The sequence below is a fragment of the Mytilus trossulus genome, unplaced genomic scaffold (assembly GCF_036588685.1).
Source record: "Mytilus trossulus isolate FHL-02 unplaced genomic scaffold, PNRI_Mtr1.1.1.hap1 h1tg000824l__unscaffolded, whole genome shotgun sequence".
NCBI lineage: Eukaryota > Metazoa > Mollusca > Bivalvia > Mytilida > Mytilidae > Mytilus > Mytilus trossulus.
This window is the reverse complement of record NW_026963510.1, coordinates 1-14,831: the sequence shown is the minus strand read 5'-3', so window position 1 is coordinate 14,831 and position 14,831 is coordinate 1. Positions and strand designations below refer to the sequence as shown.

The 14,831-nt window shown below is 38.7% G+C and overlaps 2 protein-coding genes across 2 annotated transcripts; both read right to left on the bottom strand.

The window, feature by feature from the left end:
* Positions 1–3,514: 3,514 nt before the first annotated feature.
* On the bottom strand, positions 3,515–4,462 carry LOC134703071 (NADH-ubiquinone oxidoreductase chain 2-like). The gene is given in 1 exon segment (XM_063563442.1): positions 3,515–4,462. A coding segment is annotated over 1 exon segment (948 nt).
* A 148-nt stretch (positions 4,463–4,610) lies between these two features.
* Positions 4,611–5,546, bottom strand: LOC134703072 (cytochrome c oxidase subunit 3-like). Its single transcript, XM_063563443.1, is given in 1 exon segment — positions 4,611–5,546. A coding segment is annotated over 1 exon segment (936 nt).
* Positions 5,547–14,831: the final 9,285 nt, after the last annotated feature.

The following is a 14,831-nucleotide window of genomic DNA, read 5'->3' as shown; positions in this document are numbered from 1 at the left end:
CCTAGGAATTTTATTCAAATCATAGCTTTAAAACACATAGTTTTCTACGACTTACAAGGCCGTCGCTTCAGCAAAGCTTTTAAAACTACCTACCTTCTATGATCCTCCGTATAGAGACACAATAAGACACAAAAAATATAACACTGAATACACGCGATTGCAACTTCAGCGGCTCCAAAAACACCTCCGCCCATTATTAACCCTTTAATACCCCCAACTCCTGTAAGCAGCCTTCTGCTATTTAACCAGCTAACTACTAACTCTCTCCTGCATATAGTTAGAATTACTTTACCAGCTCCCAGATTTAGTGTCAGACGTAAAACTAATGTTAAAGGGCGAAGTATGCCACTAATTAGCTCAACCACTACTATAAAAGGCACAAGGATTAACGGGCAACCTGTTGGAACGAGACTCATCAACCCCTGCTCAAATCTGCATAAAAGACTAGATAAAACTAAACAAGTTCAAATAGACAAAGCAAAGGAGAACCCGAACACAAACTGCCCTCTTACAGGGAAAAAGAATGGAAAGTTTCCAGACAGATTTAGTATCAGAATTATCATGAACAGACCCCTTATTACTAGAGGAAACCCAGATAGCTTTAGTCCCTTTCCGTTCAATCGAATCATCGAATAAGTAAAGGATAGCACCAAACTCCGAAAAGAGCTCGTACTTCTACCCTTAGTGTACACGTCTCTAAATAGCACGGTTATTGGCACTATAGAAGACAGCAACCATAACGGCATAGACAACCAAATTAAGTTATAGCTGTGAGCATCAAATCTAGAAAAAACATCTATTAACATGACTTTAAATTATTGATTACGCGATTTCTTATAAATATAAGTGATACACGTGTTATAAGGGTTAGTTCACACAAATGGCAATTGGCTATAAACATGCTTCCTTCCTGGATAAAGGTCTCGGGTACCTGCTCAGTCTATTTCACCACATAAACCCCCACTAAATACAACCCCTCGCTGGCTTACTAGAGCCTCTCATAGAAGGAACTTAAAATATATTAGAGACCCAAAAGACACAGCGGACCCATAAGAAGACACCCAATGTCAGTGAGCATAAATATCAGCGTAGTCTATATACCGTCGAGGCATTCCTCTTAGGCCTAAGAAATGCTGAGGAAAGAAGGTAGTATTTACCCCAAAAAATATTGCTATAAAATGGGCTTTCCTCCATTTCTTATTAAAGCATACTCCAACAAAATTTGGCAACCAATGGTTAAGACCACAGAACACCCCAAACACCGCCCCTATTCTTAGCACATAATGGAAATGAGCCACCACATAATATGTGTCGTGTAGAGACACATCCATAGAAGCCCTAGACAGTAAGACCCCTGTTAGCCCTCCCACGGTGAATAAAAACAGAAACCCAGTACTTCAGTAGGCGGCAGGCTTTATTTTGAATTTTCTTCCTGCTATAGTTGCCAGTCATCTGAATACTTTCACCCCTGTTGGAACAGCGATTACTATAGTTGCGGTAGAAAAATAGCCTCGAGTATCAACATTAAGACCTACGGTAAACATGTGGTGAGCCCACACCATACACCCTAACCCTCCAATTCCGATTATTGCGTATATACTATCCCAATTAGACCAAAAACCGCTTCTTTTCCAGAGCAATGCATAATTACTTTTGATATCACACCAAAGGCAGGTAGAATAAGAATATACACTTCCGGATGCCCAAAAAATCAAAACAAATGTTGGAACAAAACGGGGTCCCCCCCTCCTGCGGGATCGAAAAAAGTTGTGTTAAAGTTTCGGTCAAACAAGATTATTGTGATGCCCCCTCCTAGAACCGGAATTGAAATAATTAAAAGAACTGCAGTAACTCTAATCCTTAAAACATAAAGCTCCGCTCGTTCTCCTTTCATTTCTAACACTGGCATATTTTTATTGGTCCTAGCAAAGTTAATAGCCCCCACTAGAGAGCTGAGCCCAGCTAGATGTAGTGACACAATAAGAACATCCATCCTAGGGCCCCTATGATAGGGGTACACAGATAAAGGGGGGTAAATAGTTCATCCAGCACCAACTCCTTTATCCGTTCTAAAGGACAGTATTAGTAAATATAGTGCATTAGGAGATAGTCAATAACTTAAGTTGTTTATTCGCGGGTAAATTATATCTTTACCTCCTACTAGCAGAGGAATCAACCAATTACCGAAAGCTCCAATTAAGATAGGTATCACAGCAAAAAAAATTATTATTAAGGCATGCGTTGTAACCACCACATTATAGAATCAATCTCTTTTTAAGAACACTGCTCCAGGATGCCCCAGTTGCATTCGGATCATTAACCTCAACCTTGCTCCAAACAACCCTCCTCAGACTCCGCTATACAGATAAAGGGTTCCAATATCTTTGTGATTTGTTGATCACAGCCATCGACGTCACCAGGACTCCACTTCTCCATAACCCCCTACTTCTTCCTTTTTTAGTATTTTTATCATTTTATTTATCCTTACTTAGAAGCCAATCATCTAGCCTTATTAGCCCTTAGAGCCGCACTAGATTTTAGCCTCTTAATATTTTTTTCCCTATACGCTATAGTAAGATATGCCTTTTCAAACCTTCTATTAGATCCTTGAGAACTTTCATTGGTCCCATACTTCCTTAAGAAGCACTCTCGACGTGAAAACCACAGGTACACACAATACACTTCCAACAGCAAAAGTAAGCCTCTTACAATCACCTCTCATCAAAATTCGTTTCGCATAAATGCCACTTCTAGTATTAACCTACTCATTCCAAAGACCCCTCACGATATTCGTGGTAGAGACCCCCAAACAAGATAAGAAGGAAACCCCTTGAGGACAAAATCCCTAACACTCTCTTACCGTAAAAGAACATGTAGGCAAAAGGTATTAACAGCACTACCTCTACATCAAACACGACGAACAAAACTGCTACTAGAAAGAATCGGATAGAAAAGGGCCTCCGAGCTCTTCCAATAGGCTCAAATCCACACTCATATGGACTGCACTTTTCTCGGTCTAGACCCCGCTTTTCCCTTAGTAGCATAAATAACCCCGTAAACAAAAAAGACACAATGCAGACAAACGCAACTCTTAACCCCATAACCATTCTTCTAGAAAACTTATGGAAGTGTCTTTAGCTCCCAAAGCCAATATTTTATTTTAAACTATATCTAGCTAAAAAAGGGTTGACACCACTAATAGCCCCACAACCTATCGTTCTTAAATTAAACTACTTTTTTATAAGGAAAAATGGTACAAGCCATTTATAACAAAGTTAGCAGCCCTATTATGTTAATTAACTTCCTCACTTAAGAATGAAAACCTAGGCTTAATAATTAGATGCAAACCAATCCTTTTTTTTAAAGTACCATTCTACAAAAAGGAGGTAACAACTACCTATAGTTATGTTTGAAACAAAATATTTTATTTTAAATTACCTTTTTATCATACTTTTGTGGTTTTACCCACTCTTTTTGAGCCGAAATCAAAACGCCCCTGGCCTAAAAGCAGTTTCTAAATAAATCTCACCAAGATCAATGCCCCCCCTGCTAGGTTAGCCCCGATCACTATCCTCCACATAATCTTGAATTCTGCTTTGTTTTTGTCTACTAACCTTTTTATTACTATCCTATAAAAAAAGTCAATGTAGAATTTTAGCCTGATTACTGAACCTATAATACAAGCCACGATTACAGCCCTTCCTCTCATTAGAAACACCAATACTTTCGCTAGAAAGCCAAGGAAAGGAGGCATCCCCATCAGTATCAGTAACCCTATACCCCTCGCGGCTCTACTAATCTGACCGCCCATTCTTGTTTTGTTTATTATTGAGCACCCATAAAAAAACAGCCCTACCGACAGCGAGTAAACTGCAAAATACCCTACAAAGACTACTCTTGACCATGTGAGCCCTAACAGCATTCATGATGTATGCACAAACGACGAGTACGCGCTTATTACTCGTACTGAATTCTGGTTAAGGCCCCCTACTGCCCCAATTCCAGCTATCAATACAATTACTACTCACAACCCCTTAGAGGGTATAATTATTGATAAAAAGACAAGGGGGGCGACTTTTTGCCAAGTTAATATTAACCCTCTTGCTAACCATCTGCTGTTCTTAATAATTGAAGGGACCCACGAATGTAGCGGGAAAACGCCAGATTTTAACACTGTACCCGCCCCCCTTATCACCAGCCCTCTCACTACGTGCTGCTCTATCAAGGTTACAAAACCCACTAGTATCAGAATTGACCCCGTTCTTTGTACCACAAAATATTTTACACAGGGCTCAGGACTATAGTGACCATCAGGGTTTATAATTACAAGAAATCCATACAGATTTAGCTCTAAACCGAGTCACACCCCTACTATCTCTTCTCTTCTAACCCTAAGAATTGTCCCGATCAATATTACCCCTAATCTCACTAATTTTATAGGTCTTACCACAAAGCTTACCATTTCAAGTAAAGGTTACTTATAACACTTGAAAATCATAGGTCTTCTGTCCTTAATTAGACTACTTTACTCAGACTAGTAAGCGCTTGGAATCGCTTTGGTACTTGATTTCAAATCAAAACTGTTTAACTAGTCTGTATGACTCCTATTTTTAACCTTTTAAATGGTCAGGAATCTTATATCAGGACGGAGCATGCTCTTCTTGAATGTACGCATACCACGAAGGCTTTGCGTCTGGGTACTTAAACGTATAGACGTCCCCGTCTCATATTTTGAACCACCACATGTATAACCATCCTCCAAACCACACATATACTAAACATCATAATGCTACCCATACCACATCTACGAAGTGTCAGTACCAAATGCAAGCCTCAAAACCAAAGTGCCGTTGACTGGAAAACTCCCCACGCCATAGTCGGACTAACCTCACCATTAGTCAAAGAGTCCCCACAACTACGTGCATTCCATGAAACCCAGTTAGTAAATAAAACACTCTTCCATACACCCTATCTGCAATAGTGTATGAGTTTCAGTAGTATTCTCGAAGTTGCACTAGGAAGAACACAGTCCCACATAAAATTGTTACCACTAGGCCAATAAATGGCCCAACATCATAATCCTTCAAACGCATTCTCTTATGGGCTTGAGTTACGAATAACCCCCTCCTAATTAAAAGACCTGTCTCGAACAGCCTTGTCGACGACGGGTTTGGCGTGCGGATCCCTGGAGGGGGTCATCGCATCCCTAGTTCACACGAGGGTCTTAAGGCATTATGGAAGAAAGTCCAAAAAAAAGAAAAGAAGAACATTACTTCAGACAGAATAAAAAGGGCAACTCCATCACGAAATCTCTTGATTACGAAGCGAGTATGAAACCCAATATCTCCCTCACGAATTAAGTCTCGCCATCATCTAAAAGTTCTCAATAGTATACACCCCAACCTCATTCCTATTAATAGAAATCTGGGAGTTCGATGCAGTCACAAAATTAACCCTACCGCTATTCCGTTTGCCGAGATAGCCACAAAAAAGGGCCACGGACTTGGACCTGGTACATAGTAACGAGAATAAGGATTACGATTCATTGTTTAGGGTATAAACATAAACATAAAGTTCAGCGGTATCCAATGAGCCGCCAGAACAAAAACATCACAAACTCTTCTCAAGTTTAAGGACTCCCTGTGTGACACCCCCTTCCCGTGACAACAACTTCCATATAGGTATAGTCTAAAACATGCCCTAATAAAGCTTATCAGACCCAGGATAAGCAGGAACACTCCACTTATTCACCCTCCCACGCCGAAAACGAGGATTTCCCCAAATAAGTTTAGACTAGGAGGGGCTGCTATGTTGCTTGATCTTAACAGGAAACACATTAAGACTAGACTTGGGCAGACTAACAAGCCCCCTTTATTTATTACTAGCAGACGCGAGTGCCTCATCTTATAGATAGCATTCACATACCTGAACAAACCTGATGAACACAACCCATGCCCGATCATAATAATAATGGCCCCCACTACCCCTAATACCGTGTTGCTAAGCACTCCTAATAGCACAAGCCTCATATGCGCTACAGAGGAATATGCTACCAAACATTTTAGGTCCACTTGCCGTACACACGCTAATCCTGCGTAGACACCTCCTGCCAAGTTCACCACTAGTAGCAGCACAAAAAAAACGCTTCTAAGCCTTATTTGTATAACTATTATAAATCGAAGCAGCCCGTACCCTCCTAATTTTAGTACCACCCCGGCCAATAGCATCGAACCGGCTACTGGGGCCTCTACGTGAGCCTTAGGTAGTCACAGGTGAAATGGATATATTGGTAGCTTGATAAGAAACCCTAGAATGTATAGCCATCACAATCTCATTCCCCTTTTTTTTACTAGCCTTACCACAGAACTTATCCTCCTCCTCAACCCTCTAATATAGAGTTCTCTTACCCCCCATAAGAAAAAAAGAGATCCGAACACCGTATAGATTACTATATACCCCCCTGCCTGTAAACGCTCTGGCTGATAGCCTCAGCCTACAATTAATAACAACAGAGGGGCTAGCACACTTTCAAAAAAAAAAAAAAAAAGAAAGAACCTCCTCACCCTGAATCTTATCACTAAAATTAGGCTGATTCTGATAATTATTAAATTAAATCTTGCTTTCCGGTGGATCTTAACCCTCCTTAGGTAGGAAAGAATTGCTACAAATAGAGTTAGTGTAACCATTAACCCTATTACAAAGTCTGTGGTGTACAACCCGTTCAACTCTACCCCCCCTATCGCGACTCTTGTGGCGCCCATACTTAGAATAGTTAGAACGCTTAACCCAATGACACTCATATTTAGGTTTTTTATAATAATCAATGCAATAAGTCTAATTGCCAACCTTTTAACCATAAGTAAGACAGACTTTATCTGACACATTCAGTGTAAATGAATTATACTAGTTTATATTATCTTACATACACCCTAACTAGAACTACTACACACACACTAGCCATAAGTATGACACATAGAAGAACAGTCCAACACAAACTCATTAACTTATCATAACGTAAACGAGGTAAAGAAGCACGAATAACCACAAAGAAGACCGCAAAAGCCATCATAAAGACCCCGATCAACGCTTCATTTCCCCCGAAAAATATCGCCGCCCTTATAACCCTTCTGAGAAGAATACTAGAGTACTCCGCAATAAATATAACTGCAAACCCCCCTCCGCTGTACTCCACGTTGTATCCTGACACTAATTCCGACTCTCCTTCCACAAAATCAAATGGCGCCCGATTAGTTTCAGCTAGCATACACAGCATTCAGACAACTATAACTACGCACAAAGGAAAAAAGAAAAAAAAGGACCTTTGTTGGAACACCCTAATTTCTTGAAACATAAACACACCCGAGCACAGCACCACACAAAAGAAGATAAATCCTATAGGGATCTCATAAGAAATTCTTTGCGCCATCGCACGAACTGCACCTAGCAAAGAGTATTTAGAGTTAGAAGCCCATCCGGATATTATTACCCCGTAAACCCTGACTCTAGTAATAACTATAAACAGAATCACCCCGAAAACATAAAACACTTCAGCCGACTTATACGGGTATAAAAGCCATCCAAGTAAACTGATAGTTAATATTAGTGCAGGAGCCAAAATGAAGGGCCCTACGTTAGCACGTGTAGGCACAATAAACTCTTTACATAACAACTTACCTGCGTCACTAAAAGGCTGCAAGATCCCTATATAACTCACCTTGGATGGACCCTTTCGGATTATAATGATAGCCAAAATTTTACGTTCCAACAAAGTATAGAAGCCCACAGCGAGAAGCACCCCTACAAAAGGGATAACACCAACAACCACGCCTACTCAGTCCACCAGTGCAGCCTTAGTCGACCCCAAGGGAGTAAAAGAGTCCGCTGACACTTGACAAAGGCTTAATAGGATAGAGGCTCCAAAGAAAACAGCTACTCTCCTTAGAGTCTTAAATAGACACTCGACACTAACCATAATGAGACTGGGCTTAGCTTTGTAATTCACACACAAACAAGAGTATATCTTATAAGACGAGCTTAAATCGTATGCATTAGGTCTGCCAGCTTGTGCCATGAAAGCAAGTATATATACTTATGAATTGATCCTAAATCAAACGCATTAGCTCTGCCAGCTCTCACAAAGATAAGAGCCACTACTCACGGCGCCTTAGGGGCATGAGCCCTATATCCTAATATTAGACCACCTTATCACTAAAAGCTACTTGCCCATTGTACAAGTTCATTAAATTAAAAGTTTAACGCTTCTTAAAAGCTTTAGCTTATTTTTTATTTTAGTTAAGAGCTTCCAACCATATGACAAAATATTTCTCAGGAATAAACTCAATCACAATCGGTATAAATCTATGGTTAACCCCGCAAATTTCAGAACACTGCCCGTAAATAATTCTACACTGGGAAGCTTTTATAGGAAGCCGATTAATTCGACCTGGGATGGCATCTACTTTAATTAGTAACTTAGGGAGTGCAAACGAATGGAGCACATCAGACCTTCTTACAAAAGCAGTTATTTGCACATCTGCTGGAGCCACCATCCGGTTATCAACATCCAACAAACGATACCCTCCTTTTCTAAATGTCTCCTGCTGGTCTTCTATGTAAGAATCAATTGTATAACACGAAATTCTTTCAGCGCTTTCTCTAGAGCTTGGAGTGTCTAAATTGCGACAAAATTCGTAAGATCAGTACCATTGTTTCCCAATCGCCTTAAAATTTCACCGGGGCCGTTTTACTTCTTCTATATAATATAGGTTAATTATAGAAGGAAACCACAACCCTACTAACATCAACATTGGCACAATAGTCCATCAAAATTCTAATCGTTGACGGTTCAAGAAATGGCGATAAGAAAATTTAGTAAGAAGGATTACGCATCCTATATATATAACAAAGACCAACACAGCCACTGCTACTATCATCACAAAACCATGGTACCGGAACAGGTCTTTCCCTAGTTCCCCATGGACAATATCACCAAAATATCGACTCCCGTAAAAAGACATATTTATATTTTTCTACACTTATTAGCCCACTCACGTGCGCTACTTTCGCGATTTACTAATTTTAATAACTTGAAATAAGCTAAAAACTTAAACCATTTCAGGTCTACAGGACGACTCCTACAGAATTTAGGGTATTCAAGCAGCTTGTCCCACACCCACAAAGAAAGAGGGTTTAATAACAACCTAGAGAAATAAATGACTGAAAGACACTGCCCCAAAATGATATAAGGCTCCCGCACTGGGCGAGCACCAATCCATGTTAACCTAATAAACCTACCAACCAACACTCAAAACACTACTTGATTAAACGGGTAAAAACATAAACTTCGATACTTACCTCTGTGAAGACTAGGAATTAGGTATAATACTACAATCGACAAAAACATAACATATACCCCCCCCGCTTTATGAGGAATTGAACGAAGGATTGCATAAGCAAACATAAAATACCACTCAGGCTGAACATGGATTGGCGTTTTTATAGGATTAGCAGGCCAATAGTTTAAATGATTCCCTAACAGCTCAGGATCCACACACACTAAATATATAAAAAAGAACCTAAAGCAAACATAACCAAAAAGATCTTTAATAGTATAGAAGGGGTGGAAGGGCACACACATAGTACCTCTTTCAATACCCAAAGGGTTATTACTCCCTTTCTCATGTAAAAAAAACAGGTGTAAAAAAACAACCGCCACTATCACAAACGGTAAGAGAAAGTGTAAAGTATAAAACCGCTTTAGAGTTGCATTACACACGGTCCAACCCCCTCATACATAGCGGAGCATACTCTCTCCTACTACGGGGATCACTCTAAGTATATTAGTAATAACAGTAGCCCCCCAATATGACATTTGCCCCCAAGGCAAAGTGTAACCGAGGAAAGCCTCCGCCATAGTTAACAAAAACAAATGCACCCCAAAATACCACACTGTCTTATCTAAATAAGACCCATAATACAGCCCACGAGCAATGTGCGCATAAATACAGATAAAAAACATAGAGGACCCATTTGCATGAATATTACGCAACATTCATCCTTTTTCCACATTACGCATAATATGTACTACAGAATCGAATGCCATGTCTTCATGAGCAGTATAATGAGTTGACAATAAAAGACCCCTTAGAAGTTGGATAATTAGGCACAAGCCTAGTATAGAGCCAAACCTTCACCAAGCGTTTAAGTTTACAGGACAAGGCAAATCATAGAACCTGTCATTCATAATCTTCACCAACTTATTAGTACTTCGTCACGGACCAACCCTCTTAGGCGTGTTAATATTATTCACAGTATTGTTACCAACCATCTCATAAGAAAGGCCTACACCTTGTTTATGAGTTTACAGCTCACCACCTCTTCCTCGGCCACCTCATGAATTTTTGTTATATATACAGGCACAAACCCCCCGCACACCGCATTTTTTTATGAGTACACATAAGCTTGGACCCCCCTTTTTACACCTCTGAAGACACCCAAAGTGTTAAGTGTCCAACTTTGTTTTTGCTCCATTTTTACTTTATTTTTAATTAGACTTAAAGCGACCAACAACTTACGCTTCAAAAATTTTTTTATTTTTAAGATACACGCCTCGTTTTCGAACCGAAAACCACATGAGCAACCAGAGCTGGGGTAAATGAGGAAATAAACGTCTCAAATCCCCATTATCCTACAGCTTACAATTAGCTATAGAGCCCAAGTAACTTAGAATTTAAGGGTCAAATTCACCACTTTCTCTGCCAATAATTAGGTTGAATCTCATGTGGTCCTGAAGAATGCTTACTCCCCGCAAAGGCTTTGTAGCCTTTCAAGCATACACTAAAACCAAGTTAATTAGGTGTAAGGAGACCCGTATTGACCAGTTTTTAAATAGACCATAACAGCCTAACAATAAACGAATTAACTGTAATTTTGCTTATCTTATGGATTATTTTAATAAATTATAACTATTAATACACCAATAAACTTTAACTATGAGCATTAATAACTACTGACCCCGTCTTTACTAACATCAGGAACACTGTCTTCTTCACTTACAACCACATTTCTCTGCTCGACTGGCTGACAGACATTAGCTGGGACTTCAGGCTCCACAACAGCTATTTGTTCTTCTAAAGGAACATAGCCACCCTCAGCATGGGGGCCCCCTTCCTCCTGATTATCAGGAACAACTTCAGCGACACCATTCACAACAGCATCTCCAACAGCTGAAATAGTTTCAGGTAATGGGAGCACCCTAACAGTGTCACCCCCTCCGCCCTGACATAAGTCCCCTCCTCCAACGTCTATTCTAAACACTCAGTTTTTATATGAAAAAAAACCATCTCACACACCCCTTAACAGTAAGCCTTTTTTTGCAGCAAACCCCTGCCTAAGCCACTCTCATACAGCCTCTCTAGTGCCCAACACATTCAACAATCTATCACTAAGCAACACACTCATTTACATAAAAAGAACCCTTTTTATAAGTTAATCAGCCTATTATACAATATTATTTATGTCATTACAGATCCGTCACAAAGTATTGCTTTAGCTAAAAACTCGCTCGCTTAAAAGAGACCTTAAAGCTATGCATAAGCTTTTGGGTTAACAAACCCAAAAACTTCAATTAAAATAAAGCTTCGCAGGGTCTTGTTGCTCTTCTTTTACACACAGGCCTCTTCGCTTTACCCTTATGCAAGAAGTACTAAAATTTATTTGCCCCACTTTACTTCAAGTAAGCTTTTTATGAGGCAATCGTGTGCATTTCTTTAGAAAGATAAATTCTAAAAAACCTCAGTGAGATGAGCCTAAAACTAATTAACTCCTCTTAAATTGTTTATAAAGAAAAGCTTTAACTTTTTCTTTAGGAATCAAAGTCCTACGTACTATAATACTTCTTTATAACACCTCAGAGCAATAAACTACTTTTGAGCTTAGCTTCATCAAAGCAACTGGGCCATCCCCCCACGTACAACTAAGCTAGGAAGAATTTGTAGCTCTCAGTTATATTAACATTAGCAACTAAACACAACTTAAGAGACAGGCTATCTGGCTTGAGAATAAGAATCTTATACCCTAAGCAAATTACTGGGATTTTCAATTAACAGCTCAACATTCTAGCTTAATTTATTCACCCAGCGTACACTAATTTCATTAAAATTTTTGCCCAGAAGGCAAATATAGTAATTATTGCTATGTAACCATCCTATAACCAGCACATTTAACAGCCTAACGCCACGTTTATTTACATAAAAAGGCCCTATACAATATTGTCTATAGCACTCAGATCTGTGACAGAACATTGCTTTGCTTAAAAACCTTTTATACGAAACTAACTCACTTAAAAGGGACCTCAGGACCAGACATAAACTTCATCACTTGTAGTCTTTGTAAGTTTATAACCCACCTAACCCCCTTTTAGGCGTGTTAATATTACATACTATTGTTAACACTTACTTTTTAAGACGCTCACAACCTTGTTTACAAGCTCACGCTTCTACGTTTCACAATTTTATTTAGCTTCATTTTGTTGCTGCACACCACATTTTTGTCACCTCTATTTAACCTGCTTTCCTATTTCCTCCCCTCCAGATCAGCCCCCCCAGGCATTAGTGTGTCATTTTGATTTTATTTTATTTTTGATTTACTTTTTTGCTTAGACTTTAAGTGACCCATGAATTACGCTTTGGGAACTTTCATATGACTTGATTTCTATTTATTTTTTGATTTTAAGATACAGATAGTCTAGTTTTCAAACCCCAAAAAATCACATGAGCAACCAAAATTAGGGCAAACGAAAAAAATTAACACCTTAGATCCATTTCTCCTGCAGTTTACAATTAACCACAGGAAGCAAATAGCTTTAGAATTTAGGTTTAAGTTTGTTTTTTTCTACCACTAATTAGGTTAAGTCTCACATGACTCTGAAAAATGCTTACTCACTGTAAAGGGTTCAAAACCTTATCTACAACAGGTTGTAAAGCATAATCTAAAACAAGTTTGGACAGGTATGGGCATTCGCAACTAGATTTTCAATAAAATACACAATGTCAAGTAAAATTAAGTTTTACTTTGACTTATAAGTTATCTTAACTAAGGGCTTTTTACATGCATCAGCAACAGGGTTTCCGTGTAAAAGGACAGGAGAACAGGCCTTGCGGTCACTGTACCGGCCGGTAACAGGAAATGCGGTACACTATAAAACCTCATTCTTAAGGGTTTCCACAGTGTTTGGTTTTTTTTTGTCTGTTACTAGCACAAATCCATTACACACCGCCTTTTTAGAACCCTTGTTTTATTCTTTAGGTGGGTGATTGCTGCTTTTTGGCTGCATTAATAGACTGTTTTATTTTTTACCTAATTTGCAACCCGTTTTAACCCTATTTTTTAATAAAATAGCAATACTAATTTTAACAAGAACCAACGACACGCCCTACCGCCACTAATTGGCCTTCAGCTTCATAAAAGGCAACCCTTTTTATAAACTAATCAGTTTATTGCGTAGCATTATTTAAGCAATGACAGAGCCAGGGCAAAGCGTTGCTTTAGCGAAAAAGTCCTTTCGTACAAAATTAGCTCATTTTTAAAAGAGGATAGAAACTGAACTAGCTCACGCCGTTCTGAACTCAGCTCATGTTAGATTTTAAAGGGCGAACAGACCCACCATTAGAAGCTTCTACGCCTCTAGGATATCTAAAGCCAACATCGAGGTCGCAATCTTCCCCTCCAATACCATCTTTCGGGAGAAATTGCGCTGTTATCCCTAGAGTAGCTAGCCACACATATAAAGTTAGGAAATACGAGTTAGATTTATATAATAGTGAAAGACTTATTTTCACTGATCTCCCATCAAAATCGTATAAGAGCCAAAAACTCCAATTAAGATAAAGCTTCATAGGGTCTTGTCGTCCTTCTTTTACATAAAGGCCTCTTCACCTTAAAGTTAGTTTAAATTAAATTTTCAGACACAGCACCTTCTTCGTTAACCCTTTCATACCATCCTTCAATTGAAAGGCAAATTATCGCGCTACCTTAGGACGCTCACGTTAACGCCGCCGTTTACAACAAACATTACTCTAGTTGCACTGGGCAGGGACTACCTTTTACTTACATCAAAAGGAAATGTTTTTGTTAAACAGTCGAGAAGTTTAGTTTGCCGAATTCGTTTAAAAACTTTTATTTAGCCTTTAGTTTTTTAAGGTAAAACAAAATAGTAATACCAAATAAATAATATTTTTACTCGTTTTTATCATAGTCACTGGTCCTACAACCATAGGCTTATTTTAAAGTAAATGAATAACCCAATTAATCTTTTTTCCCCATCTGGTTTTAGTTAAAATACACTAATATCTAATAGCCAGTTTAAAGCCTATAGAAACCCAATTTTTTTTTAACATCAATTTTAGTATTTTTCAGCTTAACCCAAAAAATTTTACCCCTTAAATAGTTAAGGAAAATGCTTACACATCTTTTTAAGCCAACCAGATATCTAAAAGCGCGAATAGTATCTAGCCGCTATTCTTTAGTTTAATTAAATCTCTGCCACGATTTCTTAACTCAAAAAAATAACTCTCTTTTATTCGGGAAAATTAAATTCTTAAACTTGTCTTGAAAAACCCTTATGCAAAAGGTACTAAAATTTATTTATACTATTTTAATTCAAGTGCACTTTTCACAAAACAATTATGCACGTCTCTTTAAAAAAGATAAATTATAAAAAGCCTCAGTAAGAGGAATCTAGAACTGACAATTCTAAGTTATATATTAACTACTTTTAACTTATTTATGAAGAAGAAGATTAACTTTTTCTTTAGGAATCAAAGCCCTACTTA